General features: G+C 30.7%; 2 protein-coding genes across 2 annotated transcripts in view; both read right to left on the bottom strand.

The window, feature by feature from the left end:
* The window catches only part of ENGase (cytosolic endo-beta-N-acetylglucosaminidase), a 212,235-nt gene extending 189,260 nt beyond the window's left edge, over positions 1-22,975 (bottom strand). Inside the window, exon 1 of the mRNA XM_040709689.2 lies at positions 22,965-22,975. The gene's annotated coding sequence lies outside the window, so the exon portion shown is untranslated. The remainder of the gene's footprint in view (positions 1-22,964) is intronic.
* Positions 534-8,921, bottom strand: LOC121115630 (uncharacterized). The gene is made up of 6 exons (XM_040709710.2): positions 8,671-8,921; positions 7,560-7,958; positions 7,297-7,504; positions 2,124-2,898; positions 1,579-2,063; positions 534-1,513 (listed from the first exon to the last, which is right to left on the bottom strand). The coding sequence occupies exons 2-6, from the start codon at positions 7,954-7,956 to the stop codon at positions 1,153-1,155; spliced, it is 2,226 nt and encodes a 741-aa protein (XP_040565644.1). The 5' UTR covers positions 7,957-7,958; positions 8,671-8,921; the 3' UTR covers positions 534-1,152.
* Positions 22,976-25,084: the final 2,109 nt, after the last annotated feature.

A 25,084-nucleotide genomic window follows, 5' to 3' on the forward strand; every position in this document is an offset into this window, starting at 1 on the left:
TATTTTTTGTTTACTTTTTTATAGGTCACTACAGTTTTAACGTATACCTCTAAAAGAATAATTGCCCCCTATCTTTGATGTAAATTGATTTGAAAATGCATATTAAAATAAAAATATACGAATTTAAGTATAACTATGAATTTTTTACTGCACTAAAGATATTTTAAATGTAGAAGGTTCTCTATAATTCCTTTTTCTCCCCCAAAAATTTTAATACAGGTAGCTAATATTTTCAAAGCTCTCAATTTATGTTAAACCATACGTCTCGCTTCCACATTCTGCTTGCACTCTTATAAAAATCCCATCCCTAACTATAAATGCAACATAACAAGAATATTAATAAAAGGTCATTCTAATGATGCTGATAAGACTAATATTTCAATACAATTACTCAGGAAACGCCAGACATTAAATGTCTCATGTAGGTATACTAGTAGATTTACATTCTAGATTGCATAATATGCATAAGTAAAAATGATATATATACGTAGGCATGATGTGAAATTATAATCTAAAACATATTCTTGTAGACGTTTTAAAAATAGAATAACAGATATTTATTTATATTTTGGATACAAATATAATTTTCTATATTGGGAAAAACACTCTAAATTCTACAAAAAAAAATAATAGATATATTGAGATAGATATTTATGAAAATATAAAAATGTTACCAACACCAATCCAAAAAAATTTTAATGTTGAACAACATTAAAAAAAAATGTAAAAAAATAATAATACTATATAAGGGAAATGCGCTATGACAGTGGATTATTAACCGGATGCCAATGTTGATATACCTACAAAGTATACCAAAAAAATGGATTTTTTTTTTTTTATTTGGAGGTTCATTCCCCATTTTTTTTTAGAAGAGATCGAAGAACAAATTTACAATAAATTTTAAATATTGAGAGTACAAGACAAACTAAATATTAAAGCTTTCAGCTAAGTGGTGCTCATTTTTTTTCTTTTCTTTTTTAAATAAAAGCAAATGTCATGGAATGCCACTATTTTAAATTTCTTTTCTTTTTTTGTTACTGAATTTGATTTATAAAATTTTTATTTTGTCATTCCTTTTCTGTAGAAAAGATTTTTTAGGTATTGAATTCAGAAAATTTAGCACCAAGATTTCGCTTGATTCATTTCTTGAACTTAATGATTTCTTCTAACATGTGGGATCCTTGATTCATAGAGATAACTTAGACTATCTGAAGAAGCTGTGTACCCACTCTCAGATCCCCCAAAGCTAGGAACCAATACTTCTTTTGCAAGGAGAGCCCTTTTCCTCTTCCAAAGGAAAGTCCAGAGAAGAAGAAGACACAATTGAACGACAATGAAAATAATGGCACCTACAATGAGGCTAGCCTCTTCAAAGCATGAGGAAGTAGAGGCACTTGAAATATCTTCAGAGGAAAATAAGTCATCTTCAAGGAATCGGAGATTATTTTTGTCTTTTTGTTGTCTATTCTTGGAATCGGATTTCTTTGTGGACTTTCCATAACGATCAACGATTCTAAAAATAAAAAACATTAAATAAATGCAATTTACTAATTCCCTGAATAAAATAAAAAATTTTACCGTAAACTCTCAACAACAAGAACTTCTGTAGGGTCGACAGATCTCTTTACTCTTTGAGAAACCAAAGGATTATGATTGGCAGAAATATCTCTACGTCTTCTTCTCTTTCCAAATGAGTCAACAGTTAATGATTGACCGGTATAATCAATGATATCACATTGAACTGGTGGGCAAATTGGAATACATGGAGTAACCATTGCTCTGAATTGAACCATGTCACTTGTTGGAAATCGGAAAGCATCAAATAAACTGACCAAAGTCTTTTCTCCTAAATCTGATTGTCGTACTTCTGACATAATAGACGTATCAACAGGGCATCCTCGTGAATCAATCAACTCAAGTTCGTTGGTGGTAGCCCCATCAAGAGCAACTAAATCACGAATAAAGATCTCATAGGGGGACTCGGGATCAATGACCTCAAAGATAAGAGAAAGAGGATCTCCAACCACAGCTGTTTTTGTATTCTGACCTGTTTGATCTGCTACCTGTTATTTCAAAAGCTCAAAATATAAAGAAGAAACAATTGGAAAAAAGTTAATCCTTACCCTCATAATAACATTTGGACTCTCCACAACAGCTTCTTCATATAATGCAGGTGATATTTCTCCTGTGATGGTCATGTCAACTGCGTTAGCCACGGATTTATTTGTTAAGTCATATTGACAACTCAAGCTCAATCCCAAATCAGAGCTTGTAACAATACGATCATGATGTTGAATAATGACTTCATTGGAGTATGATCCAGGCCCTTCTTTGACAACTCCACACTCGAGATCATTATAGGCCATAGTTATAGTGAAATTCATACTTTCCTTAATGTCCACGACACAAGTGGATGGACTTCCCTTTGCATAGACTTTACCATTAAAAACAGTAGAGGTGATAACTGTTGCCGTCATGTCCGATGCGTGACAATTGATACTTACGTCATAGCAAGCATTTAATCCATAGGTCGTGGCTTCTTCAATGGCTAAATAAGGTTCTTCAATTTGAGTGAGGGTGAATACACTATGATGTGAGAGTCGACAAACATTATCTCCAGTGTCATTGAAATCAAAAGAATGACAACGGAATGGAGCATTATTACAAAGGTCTTGGCAGTCTTCCTTTGAAGCTATCGCTTGATACACAGAGTCTACTGTCTTGAGTATTTTCCCTTTTGTTTGATCATAGACACAGAGTTTATTTGGATCTGAGACACAGTTGATTTCTAAATAGTCAGTTCCTTCTGCAGTATTGAAACCAGGGAAGCCGGCTTGAGCATGTCGATCGCGAGAAGAGAGAGAACAACTCTTACTAGAAGCCTTATAGTTTGCAGATCTAAGAAAGAAAAAAAAAACGAATAAGTGAATTTTCAATGTAAATTTTTGCAAATTAATGCTTTGTCAATTAAATTGAAACCAAAACTGTTTCTTAATGAACCTTTAAAATAAGGAAACTGGGTGGAGTAATAGTTATATCAAAGAGTCAATAATTATAATACTGTGATGTGTTTACACTTACAGACATTAAAAAAATCTATCATTGTTCATTCAATGTATCTGTGTGAAAATCAAATTTCATTTTCTCCAAATGGAATGAGGCATTGAGTCCCTATATATATGTACATAATATATATTTAAAAGGTTTTCATGTTTGATTGATTACTTCTCATTATATTTTGAAGAGATCGTAGCATAATTACTATTACATACTATCTATTACAGTCTATATAACAGAACATATATAAATTGTTCAACAAAACCACAGTTTAGCAGCAATAAAGAAGAAATTGACAAGGATCATTAGCAACAATGACAAGAGGAGGACGTGGTGCTGAAACAATAAATTATTTTTTACGTGTGTAAGTAAAGAATATTGCCTTCAATGAAGATTTATCTCTCCCGTGCGTGTGCTATGATGAATTATTGTTAATACATTCTATTATCAACATTAATACAATTCTCATCTAAAGACGCTCTAGGAATGGTTTGAGTGTGTCTGCTCTTCTCGTAATTTGAAGTCAAAAAGGGGGGGAAGAAAAAGAGGAAGCATGGCTCTGAGTTAATTCGTCACGGAAGTTCTTGACTGTCCAAAAAATTTCTCTTTCTTCATTCAACCCCTTTGGAAAAAAGACAACAACAGCATAGATTCACATAAATTACAAGAAACAGAGTGTGAAAAAAGTATAAGAATAATAATAACAAAAAAATGTATTTTTAGTATCAACATTTATAATATTAGATATTATTCTCTGTATGCTATTGCTAGGGAAACCCCTGATTACGTTTAGCTCAGTCAAGCAAATCTATATGTAGTCTATGAAGTGATATAATAATAAATATATACATGTTATTTGTATAGAGAAATCGTATCTACCTTTTAGCTACATATCAGGTAAGCAAACATGTAAAAAATATATTTTTTATTTCACTGTAGAGTCTAGGGCCGGAAGTACACCCCCGGCATTTTGCCCAAAATTTGGTCTTCAAATTTGAAATATTTTGTTCTAAAGACAGCGTTATAATTATTTTATTTTATTTTTAATATAGTCAGAAATTAGAATAAATTGCCGTGAGTATTGATATTAATTTTTTTTCTTCTTAAATAACGCTATAATAAGGTCTTTTTTTAAAAACATTTTGTAACAAACTGTCAAAGTTTTTTCATTTGACAATTATTGTCATGGCCCTGAATGTGTAAAATTACAAATTGAAGATGAAAACTTCATGTCCACTATCATTACCCTTCTCTTTGTATTGTAAAGAGAATAAGAGATTAAATATATTTAGATCTTTTTTAGAAGAAGAAAAATCTAGATATAAGTACATAATTTTACAAAACTATTTACGTATTACTTGTTAATAATTAATTCCCTTCATCAAGAAATCAATGAGGATTTTTATTTTATTATTACAGGTGGAAAATAATAATTAAATAATTTATAGAAAATATGAAAATGTGTCTCGTCAAGACAAATAATGATTTTTCTCAAGATTGACCCTTGATTATATTTGTATTCTTCGATAAATTATACTCAATTTCTATCAAAAAATTATTTTCGCTAATTCTTTGTTGGTACCGCCAATTGCATGAATGTAGAAACTATTCATTGTTACAATGAAAAAATGAGGGCCATATCAGGACTAAATTAAGTATCATAAATCAAAGTAAGGATCTAAAGTATCAATAACATTCACCTGTATCTCAACTTATCAGATAACTTAGAATGCAAATCCTATAATTGACTGACCTATATTCAAGATTGGTTCTGTGTCAACTTGCTATAAGTTATTGAGCCAAATTGTTGATATCGATGGGGTTGTCAAGTTCTTGAATTATAAATGTTTGAATGTTAAAAAAGCAGTCACAGGGTGAACTGTATATATTGCTTCCTGATGTATAAGATATACCAGTACAATATAACGGAGAAAAAGGGAGTCTCATATACAGGAAGCTTTGTATAAAATAAATGAAATTTTGAAGGTGTAAAGTTCAACTCATATTAAAAAAGAAAACAAAGGAAGTACTTTATTTAAAAATTTAAAAAAATGAAAGTGACTTTAGATGATGTTTAGCTAAAACTCCCTTACTCATCAAATCAAATTAACTTTTTTCATTATTTTTTATTCTTGAGAAGAGAACGTCTTAGTATTGAGTGAGTAGCTACGTGGGAGTCTACTGATGAAAAATTTAGAGTAACATGAATGATATGTTGGGGAGTTATCTTCTATATTATTAAAGCAAAATTTGTTTGTTGGTCCATCACTAATAACTCCGGGCAAATTAACTAGTTAATAATAAATAGAATACTATTATACAAAATAGAGTATGTAGTTATTATCAATATGTCTATATTTCAAGAAGCTGGAACGTTCACACATCAAGTTCAATTGAGTGGATAGATGTTTTGAAGTAGTTAAAATTGGCTATCAATCCAAAAGATATTTATAGTTGGTAACAAAGTGTCTCGCAATCCGAGGTTTTGCTCTTGATATATTGGTATTAGGGTTTCTTGTCCGAGAATTATCAAGGTTTTACACCAACAAAAAATAACGAGAAAACATGATTTCACTTGAGATTTGTTCGTTATTAATATATAAAATAAACGACTTAAGTTTCAAAATATTTATTATTTCATTTCAAAATGTCCTGGGATCTCTTTCAAGGAAAATTTCCTGGTAATTGAGAAGCCTCTAATAGGTGTGCTACAGAAGTGAAGATATGATTTCTAAATTGGGAGACGGAGCAATATGTAAACATATTGGTATATATATAGTTCCATATATGTAGTAAAACTGGGGAGGGAAAACGAATTGGGTCCTCTGCCTACTGTGCCCATGGTACTTTATGCATGAAAGTAGGTAGGTTTTTCAAATACTTATATTTAAACTTTCGTTTGTGTCCAAGTTCTAATAACTTCTTACGAACTGCTGATGTAATCAAAAACAAAATATGAGCATTATAACCAAACAGATTCATCTATAAAAGCTATACATTTACATATGTTACATTCTGCAACATTCTATCCCTCAAGAAATGAAGCACTTATTTCATTACTTAAAAGCCTTAAAAATGGTTAAAAATCCATTCTACATTCATGTCTATTCAAATGTCAAATATTTAATTGTATCCAGTTTCATCATCATCAGATACTTTATATACATTTAAGTATATAAAATATAATATATATAGTTTATTCTTCATTGTTGACCACATTGCCATCATTTTTTTTTTTGCTACAGAAACAAAAAAACAAAAACTAACCACATACCAAAATAAATAAATGAATGCTTGTACTCTAATAAGTAATTAATGACAACCGTCTATCTACTATATATATCTCCCATATTGCATGAGGTAACTTCTTGTTGTTAAAGAAAGGGGGTAAAATGACCATTCTTCAGTCATTTTTAACGCCTTGTTCATAATCATTTATTATTTACAAAAGAAATTGTTATGGTTTTACATTGTATATGCAATTACAACAGGGAGGAGAAGAGTACCGTTGGTTGGTTGTTGAAGTAAGTAAAACTTTTTCCACGGTACAAGAAACACGGAAGGAAAAAATCTCACTTAAAGAACAGTAGTCTAAGAAAATACCTACATATTCATATATCAACAAGGGGGAAATGTATTCATTATGTATAATAAATATAATTACATAACTAACTAATACTGGGGTGGAATAAAGAATATTTTTGTAAAAGGAAATAATTTTTGTTGTTTTTATAAAGTGTTGAAGATTTCCTGTATATATATGTAATAGAGGGGGATTACTTTTAAATGGTAAATATGACAAATAATATTCATAGTCTGTGACCTTTCAATATTGAGAGGATACATACAAAAAAAAAATGTATCGGATCACATTACAATCCATTGATTCTCAAACAAACAGATAATATTGAAGTACCAATACTTTTTATTCATATTTTAAAACTTAAATCAAAAGCTTACAAAAAATGTTTTATTTTTTTTTCTGCCAGGATGATGTTACATCAATTATTCAAAGCTAATTTATCATGAAAATTTCTGGTTTTATTATTATTATTATTGCATATTTGTGCCTAACTAACCTGATCCTTTAAGATATTATTGCACGTTTGGACTTCTTTGGTACAAATAACAATAATGACAAGCTAAAAGTATTACATAGGTAATGTCAAAGGGGTAGATGGGGAAAAAGAAAGAAAGAATTTACTTCCTGAAAGTTAATGAACCTAAGACATTCCTCACCTGCATTCAAATTCCGTCTCACTCAAACAAAGGTCCATACAATCCTCGCGATCCTCTGCTTCAGAACTTTTTTCGGGCTCAAATCCTGTCAGTTCATGATTCATGACTCGCTCGAAAGACCAAGCATTCTTACATTGAGCCGCATGTTTCAAACATGTCTTTTGAACATAGATTGTGAAAACGGGGAATTGACTTGGAGTTAATTGACCTGAAAAAAGGAAGAGTGTTAAAAAAACCATAAAATCCCTGCCAGATTGACGCACCTCCATTTCCACTCGCACTAGAAGAGAATATGACACAGAGACCCGTTTCATAGTTAATGGATAGACAAGAAGAGTTCCTTGCACAGGTGTCTATACATTTTGTCAACATAAGTGTACCGGGTTGTGAGTCCAACATGTCCTGAGGAGCGGTGTAGACAAAGCCGGTTACCATTTCAAAGGAAACATACTCTGGCTCACATTCAAATAATTTATCCGCAGACTCTGTTGGAGCACTCTCATCGTTGTTTAATGACTCCGGGAGAGTGGGGATAGGAGGGAGTGTTGTTGAGAGATCTTCTTGAGCATGGAGAGGTGATAGGAAGATAAGGAGTGCAAAATATGAAAGTGTGGTTGGTGATAGAGAGAACAAGGATGCTGGTACTGCAAGAGGATTCATCCCTGAAAATTAAATGCAGAATATTTTGTTAATGAGATATTGTTATTGATTGATGTATGCATGAAATATAATGCAGAGACCAAGGTCATCCATGAAGTTACCCTTTTGCTTTAAATAAATGCAGTGAAAAACTCCGTTCATGTCAATATAGTATTGAGTTTGCACACATTGCTATTCCAAGAAGAAGAAAAACTATAAATGTGCTTAGTCATACACATTGTCAAACTACCTATCATTAATGATAGTACAAGATGTCAAAAACTCTATGTGTGAAGGAATATGTATATGAATATATGTATAATGATAAAAATGGATTAAAAAAATACATTTGAAAAAACAACACTTGTGTTGTGTGTGGTGTTTTTAATAACAATTATAATGTTTTCATTCATAGAAAGCAATTATAATACAACCCCAATAAAATCTACAGGTGTTATTTATCTCTCATATATGTATATGGAGTCATTTTTTGACAACTTAACACGTGAATGTTAGTCGATAGAGAATCACCCGCAAAAAAAAAGTAACATAGTATGCAATTTTGAAAGTTACGTAGGAGGCTTATGTATGTATGAGTATCTATACCTATACTATATAGTATATAATATATGAACTATCTTAAAATAAAAATAACATTCAACGATAAACATACAAACATACTTATTTGGTCAGTTTCTAACCTCAAGGAAAACCTGTTACGGTTAATTAACTTACCTATTTATGAGTGTTGTATAATTATAAATGTGCTATATATTATGATTATAGTGAATCCAAAATATGTAATTGAAGAAAAAAATCACTCTTTTTGAAGATTTCTTGCCAAAAAAAATAATCTAATCACTTAACACTACTTTGATCTAATGATATATATATATATTAAAAAAGGATTTTTTGTATGTGAATATGTAGTATCAAAGACTCCTGTGTTACTGATTCAAGATTCAATTTTGGAATGAAATTTCTTCTTCATCAATGAAAATTTTTACGGCAACATGACTTTTACGTTTACAACAGTTCCTTATTTTTTCGTCTACATATGCACCATTTTAGCGCACGCGGGGTTTTGTGTGTAAATAAGTACATACCTTAGATTTGCTTTGACAAGAGCCGTTCTTCATGATTTTGTTGTTCCTTCTACCACATAGTTGTGCTACTTGTTACTTGCTGGTGTTGTCCCTTATGGCATGGAAAGGACGGAGAATATATAAATCTCTCTATAGATTTGTCAAAAAGATGAGATGAACCTTTTCCCTATTTCTTACAAAATCAACTTTAGATAAAATCCTAATCATTTATCCGAGGATTAAATAAATAATAATGTGTTGTGATAAAAGCTTTTAATTATTTTTGGAGTTTTTGGTCTAAAAATCAATCCTACACATGTCTGAGACCATATATTTTTTTTTTTTGACGAAACTAATTTGCTCCCAAAGAAGAACATCGGTCTGGACCGGTTTCACGAAAAAAACCAATCTTAATCGATCTCAAATAAAATTAGGTCTAAAACTATATTTCAGACGAATTATTGATAATTTCATATTTGTTTCCAAAACTGTGGCCATCGGGTCAATGACATCATATGAAGTTTAAAGGATTTCATATCTGTACAACTCTTATAAAAGGTATAAGGAGAAACCCGATCTATAGAGCATGTCGGAAAAAAGAATCAGTCTATTGGGTCAGACCGAATAAATTGGTCTACAATTTGAAAACGATTAAATTTATGTCCACGATCTGAGATTGCGTTCTCGACCGAAATATAGGTATAAGAAAAATTAATTAAATCCGAACCATTAGAAAAATCGGTATCGGATCGAGTCTCAACACTACATCCAAAACAAAGTTTTATTGTGTAAATGTGAGTTGAGCACTCTATGGAAAATTTACACTCAATTTTATTTTTCACCCGATTTGAATGAAATTTTGAGTGTCAAATTAGTCATTACCTAGTATTGAAAAACTCAAAAATGTAGTTTCACATCTTTAATTTAATCCAGCTCTCAGTCATTTATGAATTTTTTTCATTTAACCAAAAATTGCGTTTTGGATTGTAGTTTGTAAACCACTTAATTGATATATACAAATAATACATTATTTGATAGATATTTCTATTAAAAAAAAATTGTTGATCACAAAACATATTTGTTGACTTTCAAATCCAAAACATAACCTCTGATTTTTATTAAAAAAATATCAGAAAAAGAGAAAAAAATATCTCATTATAGAAAAAAAGATTCCCGTTGATGGTATATTAGCTTAACAGATATTAGAGGCTTAATTTGTTCATATATGTAAAAGGGTGTGATTTTAATTTTAAATTCAATGGTTTCTACGTGTTTAATAATGATCAAGTTAGGCAAGTCTAGTCATTTTGACCAATCAACGCATTAAAGATAATAAAGACGGCATTTTTCAATAATGTAGGGCTTAATATATTATCTTTAACATTTTTAAATGTAAAACTACAAATTTCAATAGAAAATAGGCTACCGCACATTTTTTTATTTACCAATTTTAATCTTAACAATTATTTTAAATTTTAAAACTTTATTAAGGAACTCATTATTTAACAAGGATATCGTTTAATATGTTTATTTCTACATAATTGCAAAAAAAAAAAAAAAAAAAAAAAAAAAAAAAAAAAATGTTTGTCTCAATACACTCAACCACTAAAAACTGTATGTTTTTTAACTAAATATAAGGATCTATGCTTCAAGTGGAAAGAAAAGATGGAAAAATGACTTGATATCTAGAATTTATGGAACAAAAAAATAAACATAGAATGGGCACTCATCTGCCTAAAATCTAATTGAGTTATTTATCTCAATTTGTTCCAAAGTTATGGTCGATTATGTTTTTTTTAATAGTTTGTGCTACTTTGACATGTCAAAATTTAATGGCCTCTTACTGTGACCATTTATAATTTTCGAACAACGTTTGCTCCAAATTGATTTGTAACTTTTGATGCAATCCTGGTGACTGACAAAGCAAAATAATCAACAAATATAGGCAAAAACAAATTTTTTTTTCAACTTCCTTGGCGGAGGTAATGAAATTAAGCAATAATGTTAATAACTAATCAATTTATGCACAATAACTTAAAGATTGAAGGTGATATATAAGCGATATGCGAAGATAAATGTAATTTTTTTTGGAAGAGGCATGCTTATACGAGTATATCTAGTATCGTCAATCTTCAAATTATACTGCATGAATTATTTAGTCTCTAAAATGGTAGTTTACTTTCATTATTTATGGGCTTTGTAATATTAAAAATTATTTTCGTGGTCAAACATATTTTATAATAACATAACTAAAAAAAGTAGTTTCATAACTTAATAGCTATCAACTGATCTGCATTCATCAATTAAGTGGTTTACCTACTCAAGTCAAAAATGTAAGAATTTTCAAAACTAAATTCCATTAAATTCATCATGAAAAGGATATCAGACCTTAGAGCTGTATTGATTTATGGCCTATAGTTCATACATATGAAATTTGATTTCCGTGTTTTCAAAAACAGTTGATTTGAATGACCAAATTTTATTCCAATCGGTAGAAAAAATAAAATCGGGTGTAAATTTCCCATGTTAATTACCCAAATATTTGGAAAAATTATTTGATTTTCAAGTCCATAATCCTTTGTTCCTCAAGGGGGGAGACATGACCTTTTGTTTTCGAATTAAACAGTAGGCTCAAGCATGAATGTTAATTGAAATTTGTATTCTTTGATGAAGATTGAATTTTATCAAATTATCTTTTGGTTCATCAACATTGAGAGTTCGTAGTAATTATAATCATAAAAACGCCCCCCTTTCAATAATTTATGAGTTTTTTCCTTTATTTTTCATAAATTTCACCCATGCTATGCCACAATGTAACTTAAAAAGTAAGGGAAATTTACCCTAAAGTACATTCATACATATATTACAAAGTTACGTTGAGATTTATAACCCTTATAATTGGACCTTCCTTGTTCAAACATATTTCTTGCAATTACATTGTAATATTCTCAAAACTAGAGCATAGTATATTGGATCTTGGATTGAATTGAGAAAATATGAAAAACAATATACTATGTATTTCAACTGCTATTCTTGATTGTCATTCTGTCTTCATTATCATGATAAAAATATGACTAAAACGTTTACTGCCTTGAAAACCTTAATATTAGCATATCCAGATAAGAAAAACCTTTTCTAATAATAATTAATATTTTTTACTTCATTAACAACATTTGCATAAGGGCAAGATTTTATAATAGATTCTTAGTATAAAATAAACTAAATTTACTTTATACTAAGTGCAAAAATATCTGCAATCCCTTTTGTGTTATTTAATGGAATGAGGTTATCAAGTTCACGGATTAACCATTCACCAAACAAATTAATTTTCTGATTTACGTCCTAAATAAATAATATTATTTAATCTTTCATTATTTTATGACAATGCTATCTTAATTGTAATTATCAATTTCTTCTCTAAAAGAGGGTGAGAGAAAAGGCTCAAAATATGCGGATCAATTATTCCCCAACTATTGGACAATTATTCAATGATCGTTACATACTTTTCAAAAGTATTTAAAAATTCTTCTAATACTTCACTATGATAAAAATTTTTTAATCCTTCAGCTTGATGAAGTTAAACAAAGTTTTTTTTAACGTAATAATATTTTTAACATATGTAAAACATCCTTAATTATTAATAGGATTTCTATAGCCCTCAATAATGACATCTAGTCGAGACGGGAAACTTTAGGAATTAGTTCTTATCAATTTTCTTCATTCTTAGATGACAAATAACTTAAGAGCTTGAATATTGCTACGTCGTATTTTCTAGCCTCTACACTATATTTGTACCATATACCAATAGTTTGAGTTTGAGACTCTGTGAAGGTCTAAGTTCTTAGAAACAAAAGTTGGTACTTTTTGCCATTCACTCTTGAACAATATTTGAAGTATCGAAAATACTACAATCGCAAGTTTTCTGTGCCGTTTAAGACAGGAAGGGCTTCTCTAAATTATCGAAGACTTAATGCCGGCAGCTGTGACAGAATTTTATACGGTGGTGAATACACGGCTTCTTTTGGGCAAGTTCAGCTATGGATAGCTTTCATTACGTCAATTTTTGTGGTCTCTGGACAAGTTTAAGCGTCTGTTCTGAGTGAGGAAGAACCTTAAAGCCCTTTTCTAAGCGTTTATGGAACTGAAAAACGGTTGATCTCCAGAAGTTCGATAATGTCAAGCAGGATAAAATTAACAGCTTGTTAACTTTCTGCGTATATCTTTTTTTTCTAAGTTAGCTAGAAATATGTTTAAGGTCAATTTTGAAGCTAAATACACTTGTTCTGTTCATTATTCAACAAATAAATCTCATATAAGATCTATAAAACCTAAAAAAAAAAGTAATTTAATAGGTATTAAAAGACTTTTTAAACGTCTGGTGGTAGGGAATGGTTCTAAGTTTAATTTGAGTTCCATCAATCAACGCTTAGAACACAAATAAGTATTTGAAAAATCGATGACTCAAAAAAAAATTATTCAAATAATGGTAAATTCAATTTTAAAACATCATTAAAATTATTTATCATGAATTACCAAAAATAAATAAACATAGATGAATCTTTTGTGATGCAACACCAACCATCAATTTAATCAAACTTAATTGATAATTTAAAAATTCTTAAAATAAAAGTGATAGGATATAATTTCTTAAAATCTTGCGAATGACCTTGCTTTGTTACAGTTATGAGGAAAATTATGCAATGCTTAGAGTGGTTATAACTGACCAAACTTTTGTAACTCTTCCGTGTTAAAAACTGCATACTACGATTCTGCATTTAACTTTTTTCAAGATTTAAAAAAAAATGTTTGCAATTATATTTTTTTAAACTAATGAAAGTAATATAATTTAATTCACAATATAGGTATATATTGATAATAAATTTTAAAACTATTTAATATACAATTATTATTATATAATAGTTTAAAAGTAGTTTATTTTATACATACTGATGATAAATATTAAGGTGGGGCCATTGGGTACACTTACTGACACTACATTTCATCATAAAAATGAAGATTCGAAATTATTATATTAAAAAATAATAATTGAATTTTCTCTTCAAAAAAAAAAAAAAAATAACAATAATAATAATTGTTAAAAAAAGGGCTGCACATTTATCTTAAAGCTTAAATTTGAGATATTGACATATACCTACATCCAAAATATTTATTATTGCTTAATATTACATTTTTCCACTAAAAATCAATATAAATCCAAAGATTTAAAAATTAGGAAAAAGGAGGAAGATTCATTTTTTGAGGTGGAACTCATGGTTCATTAACTAAATACTATTACCATGAACATAAAAAAAAATCTATGACACCTTAAAAAGATCCCTTTCATGAATTTACACATTTTTAGGAGAAGGTTTAATCATTCGTTTAAATGCTTTGACCCTGCAAAATAGAAGACTTCAAAATAAAAACTTTAGTAGTAAATCCATTGAATTACTGGGAAATTATTACTCTTTTAATATACTTCATGCATCTATCTACCAAGATATAGTCTATTCATACATAAATGTACCTAAAATAAATGAGCAAGTGCTCTTTTTCTCCCGAACAAAACCTTTTTTACCATTTTGTCAGGAAACTTTTTAATAAATTCGTTGCACTCGGGATAAATTATACTCTTGAACTCAATGGGCTTAGGTTTGCGTCCAGGTCGTTCCAAGAAAAGGAAACATACTTCATTTATATGGACTTCAAAAAAGATTCCTAGATCAGAAGGACTAAATTTATTATTATAATGTTTACTTATACATATGATCAATTAAAGAAATATCAAAATAATAAAAATCATAGAATGTCTGTTTTAATTAATGACAAATGGCACTTACTAGAGGGTATGTAAGAATAACTTTGCTAGGTGACGCGAAGAATGTATGTATCATTCATATAGGAACAGAGGGATCTCGATACACACGAAGTATTATGCTGGTTCCCTCACAACCGTAAAGGAGTTCGTTTGTAGAGGGACTCCTTCAAATCCTCTCCCCTATCCGTTCTCGACGGCTTCCATGATTTTATTCAACAGCTAGAAGTCTCGGAATACGAGTGGGATTGTTTTTGTTATGTTGCATTCTACATTATTAGAGCGTGAGTCTTTAAAGTGTTTCCCTGTAAAGAGACCCCCTGATGATATTCCATATTTTAGATACATCTGTCTTGGACTAAGAATAGGGTCCCAGACGACTTTAATTAGTGTAAAATACTGTTTTGTTCCTTTGTTACTTCCACAAACTTATCCTTAAAATCTTCTTTTGCAAGGTAACTCCTCATTCTCGAATTAGAAATCCTCGGTTCACTCTTGGTTTGAAGGAGTATTGTTGAAGGGAACTTTTCAGCATTTTCACTACTGGATGAGTTTCTCGAGTTTCAAAGACGTCACCCAACGTATTTAATCCTATTAAGTACCCCCCCATCCTTTCAGTTACTTTAATTTTGATGAACTTACTCTCAACATGTGGGGCATCCTTGCCACTGCAAGCCAATTGGTTTTTCTGGTCTCCTCAGGTGTATTTTGCATTTCTCTATAGGGCGAATATACAACATCTTTTACCACTCTACTTCGATTGGCAACGTGCATAATCGATCTTAATGAAAATGCACTGGATGATTCCCTCTTTTTCTATGAAAGAAGTAGAAGATGCCATTGTGTCCCGATGTCGATCATACCAAGATTTTTTTCTTTCTTTATTCTTTTAAATTGATCCATATGGCAAAAAAAAGAAAAATCAGCGGGTCAAATTTTATATTTCAATTTAAACTGAAATAGATCTTAAAAAAAAATACTCTTGGAACATAATCAAGTTTTTTTGTAAGGGATTAAATCATTAAGTTTCTGTAAATATATATTGAAATCGAAAGACTCATCATAAAACACTATCATAAATCAATTAGAAGAATGGTTATTATTGAACAGAGTAAACCTTGTATTGATGGTGTTATCTCTCAAGCACTAAGGTTTACAATTGAGTCCAGCTATCGATTTTTCTTCTTCTCTTGTTCATTATAAGTATTTTAACGCTAATCATATGATTGTCTCATTAACATAAAAATTAACAATGAATTTTATTGTCAAATACCGATTTTTCTGCTTCCTTTCTCCTTATCAGTGTTTTAAACGTTGATAGGTTAGAATTGAATTAGCTCTTGTTAAGCTGTGAACAATTCCCTATAATTATTTATTGATTCTATAGTTAGGAAGAATTGGATATGTACTAACTGATTTTGGGCCTTTCTTTTGTATATTTATTTTGGAAGAAAGGTTTTGAGATACAATAAAGGTAACAACTTGTGATTGATTGAACTCGAATTACTTCTTGGTAAGAGACGAACAATCCATACAATTAAATATTGAATAGTCCCGAAAAATGACTAACAAGCAATTAATATTGGTCACTTTCCGTCTACTGTTTTGTAGACGGAAATATTACGAGATACAATTATTTCAAAATTATGAACTACAAAAGGAATTTGTCTTAGCGAATTCTAGGTCATTATTCAAAACTGATCCAAAGTGTGCTTGTTACAAATAAGTTTGCACCCCTTGGATTATAAGGAAAAACAAGATGATTAGTCACAAATTAACTCAATGGTTCTTGCGTCAGCATTCATGTCTAATAGGGTGACAATAAAATCAATTTTTGTTAGAAGAGTAAATGGCTTAGGTTAAAAAATTATTGGACTGATAAATATGAAAATTTGCAATTAAGTTTAACTTAAATTAAATTCAACGGAAAAATTTAAATTTGTTATTACCTTGGCCTTAGTGACATTTTTATGACCTTTTCACAGAAAGGTACATTTTAAATTCAATTTTAATACATCAAAACCGCAATTAAAATTAGCTCATCCTTATCGAAAATTATCAGTTTAATAATTTTTTGTTATTTTTTCTTGATGTATCAAATAAATTATGACTTCTACCTCCGTGTCGCAAGAAGACAAAGACTTCCTCTTAACCCAGCGAGAAAACGGACGAAAAGGGTCTATGTTTGGAGTTGATAAAAACCAATAGATCAGCTCTTAAAAAAAGCAAGAGAGGAAGCATGGTAGAACTTAATCATGCAATCTTCTTCATTAACCTCTGAAGATCAAACTAATGAAAATATAGATGACGAAAGTAAAGATGAAATATCAACGAATACTCTAAAAGATAACAAAAGAAAAAAAAGCTCTATTACTTCTGATCTTTTACCTGCCTTGATCGAACCAACGAAAATTAGTTTTTATATTATCATAAACAGCTCAAAGTCTGGGCCACAATGTGAAAGAACTTCTCACTTAAAAGAGAAACAATTCGTCAAAACAGGGCAAAGCACAGACTCAAAAAGTTATGATATCAAAACAAATTTCAGTCAAGAAGTTCCTCTTGTTCATTGGAACGGAAAAATGATTCCAAATCTTAATAGAACCGAAAAAAATGATCGATTACCTGTGTTAGTTTACGGACAAGGAATTCCAAAACTATTATCAGTGAACAAGCTTTCATCTGGGACAGGAGAAGAACTAGCGAATGCTGTATTTTAAGCAATTAAAGAATGAGATATTGGAAACAACATCAAAGCAATGTGTTTTGAAACTACAAGTTTAAATACCGTAAAGAATAATGGAACTTGTGTTATACTTGAAAAATTACATTCAAGAGATGGAAATTGAGAATTATTACAACTATTAATTATATTTTTTGGGAATGCCCCTAAGCGTGGAGTTAAATATAGGTCACCTGGTACTATGTGCCATGTCTGGTGGCGTTCAAAAGTGATGTATAGTCTCAAGATTTAGATTATAATTCGAATTGACTCCAAGGGAAGGAAAGTTTAGGGGATGTTTGTGTTTTCATTGTAAGAGTATTTATCAAATCTTAGGTCAATGTATCTCAAGTATCCAATACTCCTTTGGACAACCTCAGTCTAATAAAAATGTTAATCATTTTCACTTTCGTCCTCTATAATTTCATTTGGTTGCGCATCAAAAGTATAAACTTCATAGGTTAATGAATAAAATTGCATGATAAAGAACAAAATATATCCAAATGATATATTCTTTTGTAATTACCATTTTCGTCTAGGATAACCTAGATTTTTATTCCTGTATTTATGTGTTAAAATATAATTAAAAAAGTAACTTTCTGTGAAAATGTTATATAAAGGTCACTAGGGTCATGTTTATTAAAAAATTAAATTTTTTCGTTGAGTTTAATGTAAATAAAACGTAAGTGCAAATTTTCACATTTATCAGTCCAATAATTAAGTTGCAATATGCTAAAGAAATTAAAAAAGGGTTATGAGCTAAATTTCAATCAACTTCAATTGATATTATTTTGAACATTATATTTTTGTAAACAAGTATAAATTATATATTTTATTGTAAATTTAGTTAGTTCAAATTATTATTTTTCAAAAAAAGCTTTAATTTAAGGTATATGGACAGTATTAAAGAAATACTCAGTTTTTTCTTCACAAATTTAAATTTTCAAAACTTTAGGGGCGTTGAGCTACCTCTAAATATTTTTAAAAACTGTTCAAACTTTTCTTTAATGTTTTTTGTACAATTAGGAACTATTTTTTGATTGTCAGCTAATGTTTAACCATTTTAGAACTATTAAGTCTCTTGCTTTTGTCATGAGACAGCACACATTTCAAATCAAGTTTACAATCTCACACAACAAATTGTTCATTTCTCACGCATGAGCAAGTAAAACAGATCAGGTATGTGTTTTAGAACCACAACGTATCAAATTAAAGTATTCTATCCTTGCCATAAAGGCCTCTATCTCTGTTACCCGTCCTAATAGTACTCGGCGTTTTTCTCTGCAAATAATCGTTCATACAAGTGATTGCCCCTTCTCTTGACGAAAATCTTTGCAGTTCACAGTACTTTTGTTTCGGGCGTAAAATAGTGTATCCAAATTTTATCTACAGTTAATAATCGGCACCAAAGCTACAATTTATTACGCCTAAGCTGTACCAACAGAGCAATACACGATTTTGTCCATTTTAACAAAAAAAAACTCACATCATCTCGCTCAAACGATTGTTACATAACAATTGCTCGTCCAAAATGGGCAAAACTTTTATGAATAACTTTCACCAGATACTAGATATATGTGACTAGCTTTTATTTACGATTTCTGTTATCTTCACGTTGAAGTCAGAAACTTTTCAGACCACTCTAGTACAAGTAGTAGCTTAAAGCTTTTACTTAGAAAATTATTTTTTTGTTTTTTCCATCAGATAGGGACTCATGACAGGAACATGCATGTACTCGTACCTAAGTATATTGTTTTTATAATCATCCCTGCACGTACATGTTATTTCTAAAGAGAAAATAGATATTGGAGAATCATCCTCGACTTCCGTATGATATATGTATGTAAGTAGAACCTTTTTTTACTCTGTTATTTCTCTACATACATAGATAGAAGAAACAGGATGAAAACAACAATGATTCAAATTGCAAAATACAAAAGAAAAGTCGGTAAAGAAGGATTTTTCATTCTTTCAAACATATGTGGATTTAGATAGGTATGTTTTATATTTTATACAGTATAATTTGTATGTATACCTAGATAGGTACAAAATATTAAATTGATTTTATTCTTTCAACAAAATATATATGCCTTGAGGGTGACGAATTTTATTTATCATTATTTATAATATTTCTATTATGTGTGCACTATCATTATATGTACATATTATTGCCATGTTCTGGCGAATACGTTTATTAGTGGTGGGACCAATAGTGAAAGTGAAATTTTGATTTGGGTATATATGTACCTTGTTTATTGTATGTTACATACGAGTGTTATAAACATTAGTATTTCATATATAGATGAATATTTGTCCAATAATAGAACAAAGTGATAACTTAGTCTTATATAATTATTATGATATAATTGATGGATCACTGGATTGAATTTTGTGTTTCTAACATAAATGTAGCATAATTTTTATATTTTTTACTACTTATTATAAGCCTGAAATCAATGACTACAAACACTTCGCAGACACTTTTAGTACAAATGCACTCACATGATTGATTCACTTGATCAGTCATTTTAATTTCTCAATTTGCCACCCTATTGAAATATTCAGGAGAAGATAAATACGGACCCTCTCATTTTCTCCTTCCAGACCAAACTTGCTCTTCATAAACGAATAATCTTCTTAATTAGAAGTAAGGCGATTCAGAATTCCTAAAAATCGTGATTCGATTCCATAGTTTGAGTAAATTTTTCACGCCATAATTTAAGAACGATTTGAATGTCAAAGGAATCAATTCCGCGACTATTTTAAGTTTATTTTCGCATGCAACAATGGCAGGAATCTTATTTGTCTAACAAAGAACATAAAAATTATTTTATTTCTTTATCATATTTTGAAACAAAAAAAACTATATACATAAATGTAAGTAATGTCAATTAAATTGATTAAAATATTCCTTCATTTGAAGGATGTCTTGAATTCAATTCGTACAAAGTCAATCTAATCATACAAAAATGAAGGGTTTTATTTAAGAAATAAATATTTTTTTCAAATCTCATTATATTATAGCTAAAATGAAAGAATAAACATGATATTACAGCTTAAATGATTTTTACGTCATAATGAAGTTTGAATTTGATTGATTTTTTTCCTTTCAACTTTTCATTTTCTTACGGAATATTTAATAAATATGTAATGTAAGATTGCGTGAACTTTTTTTGAAATTATATATTATTGAGTCAACTATTTGACTAACTGTAATATAAATATTTAAGAAGCGGAAAAAGCTCAGAAATCACAAGTAAATAAGATTGCTTACATCTAGTAAATAAATACAAATAAAATAAATAGGATATGAAACATATTTAAATTGGGGTAAATCATCCTGTTTCTAAAATTACTTATTCCAATTAGTCAAAATTGACTTTACTATATTAAATTTTGAAGCATTTTCATGCAACTTTAATTGCTTATTGCTTAACAAAATATTCTATAAAAAAATAAAAAATTAAACTGAAAAGTCAATCAAAATCGATCTTTTTTATGGGCAATATTTTTAAGTTGTAATAGAAGGTTTATTACTAAGATAACTTTAACTTTCGAATGCAGAAATATTTTTTTATCAATTTTTATTACTTTTAACTTTCAGCTATACAGTTATTTCATTTCAAAATATGGTTCTGAATCGATATTATTTTCTTAAAACGGTATTTAAAAGAAAAAAAGGTTCTAAAGGGATAATCTACTGCACCTTGAAAATTTTAAAGATCATTTAGTGTTTCATGGCTTAAATACTAATAACAAATGTGTGTTTTAGCCGGAGTGCGAAAATACTGTTGCACAATTGATAATAATTGTTTCGGGAAAAGTAATTCGTATTTCCCGCCCGTTTTTAACTAAGTATATTTTGTTCATTATTGGTCATATCGGATCGTACGATAAAACATTGTAAAGGTGTGAGTGTATACCACTAACACATATCGGACTGTATTGCTTTTCGCCGATTCAGTTGTGAATTATCTTGCGTCAAAGGGGTTAGGGTTGCATTAGGGGGTCTCAAAGGAAAAAAATTGCCATATTTTACATTTTAACTGCTTGAAAGAAAAAATGCGTCGGAAGCGACCAAGTAAATTTGTGATGTATCAGGGCAGCTTTCGGTTTGTGTTGCACAACAGTGATTCGAGCGATTTTGTTCTGGTGTAGTGTAGGTGAATGATTTGTCACGCACTAGCACTAGCAGTCCTATACCGTGATGTTAGCATTCATAGCATAACTCAGGAGCTAAATATCGGTCATAAAACCGTTTTGAATCATTTTGAGAAAGCTGAATACAAAAAGAAACTCAAATAGGAGAGGAATCGTGTTTCATCAAGACAGCTCCAGGCCGCACACTTCTTTGATGATGTGCCAGAAGCTCCAAGAGCTCGGATATGAAGTTATTATGTATCTACATTGCAGTCTGGACCTGGCACCAAGTGACTGTCGCCTGTTCTGATAAGGACAATGCGCTTGAGGGTACAAATTTGTCTCGATAGAGGCCATTAAAAATTGGTTGTCTGAGTTTTTTGCCAATAAGGACAAGGGTTTCTACAAGAAGGGCATTATGAAGTTGAATTATCTTCCCAACAAGTTATCAAACAGAACAGGGTATAATTTGCTTCAACTGGATGATTGTATCACTTCTTATGAAACATTGAAATAAAGCAAAAATTACGAAATTACTTTTTCCCCAAACCTTATATATGTATTTTAATTGTCAGTGAGATTTCTGTGAACAAAGAAATTAATCAAATATGTGGTATTCCTCAGCACTAATATATATCAGAATAAAGTTAAATCTTATTTGATATTTCTTCTTGAAGTTTGTTATAAAGGAAAAACTATTCTTACAGGCACAGGAGGTAAATATTCAACATTGTAGCCTATCCAAAGTTTCCTTAGAGGCTGTCTTTTATACATACTCTTCCTCAAAGAGCCCATTATTGATTCTATGAGTGATCCTCCTGTATGGTTGTTTAATACTTCATTCATTCTTGTTATCAAATAAGAAGCTCTGTAAACGCTAAGGTTACCTGCAAGAAAACGAATTAATTAACTAAATAAATTAAAATGTAATATTTTATGAAACAAGTATTATTCTATATATTTTTTTATTTTAATTGTTTTGGCCCACCCTCTAGAATATCACTAGTCCATATGATAACTTTTGTCTATCTCTAGGATGAAAATTTGCCAATGAGGTATATGTAGTAATAAAGCATTTGATTGGGAAAGATTGATGAATTACTATGTTAAAAAAAAGGGTTAACTGTGATTCCTTATATTCCAAATTGGTCTCAGCCATACTTTTAATCTATGGTATTATTATACAACACAACGTTACCTCGATAATGCAAAAATACCAATGTTTTTTGTTATAAGCTGTCTATTACCTCGTCTCACTTGATACGTCATGGCTATTGATTTTTTTTTTTTTTTTTTTTGATAAATAAATGAAGTAAAAAGTTATAACATACTTATGCTCCGTTTTCAAAAGGACTGGAATACAATTTCTTGTTTATCCTTCGTCTTATATATATACAGGGAGCGGGGATCAAATTGTCGCCTACTTTAAACCTTGATAACTTGAAGACGACATTATCAAATAAAAAACTGGTTACCAAATAGGAAAGCTATTCTTGTCAGCTGACGATACGTAGTTCAGTTAGCATCATGCCGTCATCATATGAGGAGATAAAGAGCTATAAGTGGAACGAGGAGCTTTCGAGGTCCGCCGTAGTCATGGCATTGGTTAATAATGGAGGTGAAATCTCCAATTCAATGATTGCTTCAACCTTAGGAGTGAATTTACGGACTGTTCAGTGTATCCGTAAGAAGCTAGAGAACCCCTGGGATGTTGATGCCACCATAAAGAAGGCACCCAAGGAGGAGGGCGCCGACAGGAAGGTCAGGGACACCAACTTTGTCGACAAGGCGAAGAAGATGGTTGAGGATGACCCTACCAGGTCCATGAAGGCCATGGCGAGGGATCTGGGCTGCCATGATAAAACAATAAGGGACTGTGTATCTGAGGATTTAAGGTGTAGGAGCTACAAGATGCAGGTGGGCCAGATCTTGAACAAGCTCAAGCACCCAAAGCAGCCTGGGATGCTTTGGTTTTTCTCTGATGAAAATAATTTCTGTAAAGATCAGAAGGTCAACAATCAGAACAACAGGTGGATAGCCACCTGCACCAGCCATGTGAGGAAGGTAATGAAGACCAAGTTCCCTGCAACGGTCATGGTGTTCGGGGTGGTCAGCAGTGAAGGTCATGTTATGCCTCCCCACATGTTTGAAACGGATCTAAAGGTCAATACAGAGGTCTACCTGGATGTTATGGAGAAGTTGGTTCTGTCCTGGATCCAAGGGATGGCTGGAGACAGGCCCTGGGTGTGGCAACAGGACTCAGCACCCTACCATGTGTCCAAAATCTCCATGCAGTGGTTAACCGAGAACTGTTATGACGTCGTAACCAAGGATTTGTGGCCTCCTAACTCTCCCGACCTCAATCCTTTGGACTATTTTGTCTGGGGCTATGTCGAGAGACATACCAACAGACATCCCCATAGCACCAAGGCCAGCCTGATTGACTCCATCAAGGAGGTATTCAGCAACATGGACAATGAGATGGTCAGAAGAGCCTGCGGCCGGTTGAGAGGCCGTATTGAGGCCGCCATTGATGCCAACGGTGATTATATCGAATAAATGGCTACTCTATACCTATATGCTCGTCACATTTTTTATTTTCAATAAAAAAGTTAAAAATGTATATTTTGTGTTGTTTTTTGTAGAAAAATATTTTGGCGACAATTTGAACTCCACTCCCTGTATATATATATATATATTAGGAAGGGCCGTTTTGAAGGAGTAAAACCACTTTTTTGGAAAGTGATAAAAAGTTTATACGTACTATTGAAGAACAGTATGCAATATATTACTTACAATACTGCAGGCTCCTGCATACGAAGACAAATATTTTATTTTGTCATCGAAATTACTACTTGGACCTTCTTTTTTATCAGGTGTTATCCTCTTAAGAGTCGCTCTTGGTGGTAAAAATCTTCTTTACTAATATTACATATGATAAAAATGTATAATCTGAATTTGGTTTATGAGTACAACGCAGATTTTGGAATGCTTGGGAAGTTAATTGCTATATTCTTTATTTTTTTTATTTCTTTTTCTTGTAGGACAACAGCTGCTTTCTTGTCTAGGACACCAATAAACATTTATTTTTCATTTCTTTGATCAGATTAAATTTTTTTGGAAATTTTATTCCATAACAGGAATTTTCTTAGTTAATGGACATTTTCATGATAAAAAAATTATACATGGACAAGATGAAATATCAAATAAAGAGTGCGAATCATCCATAAATGAATCAATATAATCTTGGTAACTTATTGGTAAAAGATTTCATCAAATTTCTATATTTTTTAGCTTATAATACTATCTGATTTGACACTTTTTTTGCACAGACAGTAGGGATTGAAGCTGTTTGGTAAATATCTATGATTTTTATAGGTGAAATTC

Source organism: Lepeophtheirus salmonis, chromosome 4, assembly GCF_016086655.4.
Source record: "Lepeophtheirus salmonis chromosome 4, UVic_Lsal_1.4, whole genome shotgun sequence".
NCBI classification, from domain to species: Eukaryota; Metazoa; Arthropoda; class Copepoda; order Siphonostomatoida; family Caligidae; genus Lepeophtheirus; species Lepeophtheirus salmonis.

Excerpts from the sequence above, each read along its gene's own strand:
- LOC121115630 (XM_040709710.2), bottom strand. The coding sequence starts at position 7,956 with ATGAATCCTCTTGCAGTACCAGCATCCTTGTTCTCTCTATCACCAACC. Across the intron at positions 2,064-2,123 it reads GTCCAAATGTTATTATGAGG|GTAGCAGATCAAACAGGTCA; the intron begins GTAAGGATTAAC and ends TTGAAATAACAG. Across the intron at positions 1,514-1,578 it reads CTTGTTGTTGAGAGTTTACG|AATCGTTGATCGTTATGGAA; the intron begins GTAAAATTTTTT and ends TTTTATTTTTAG.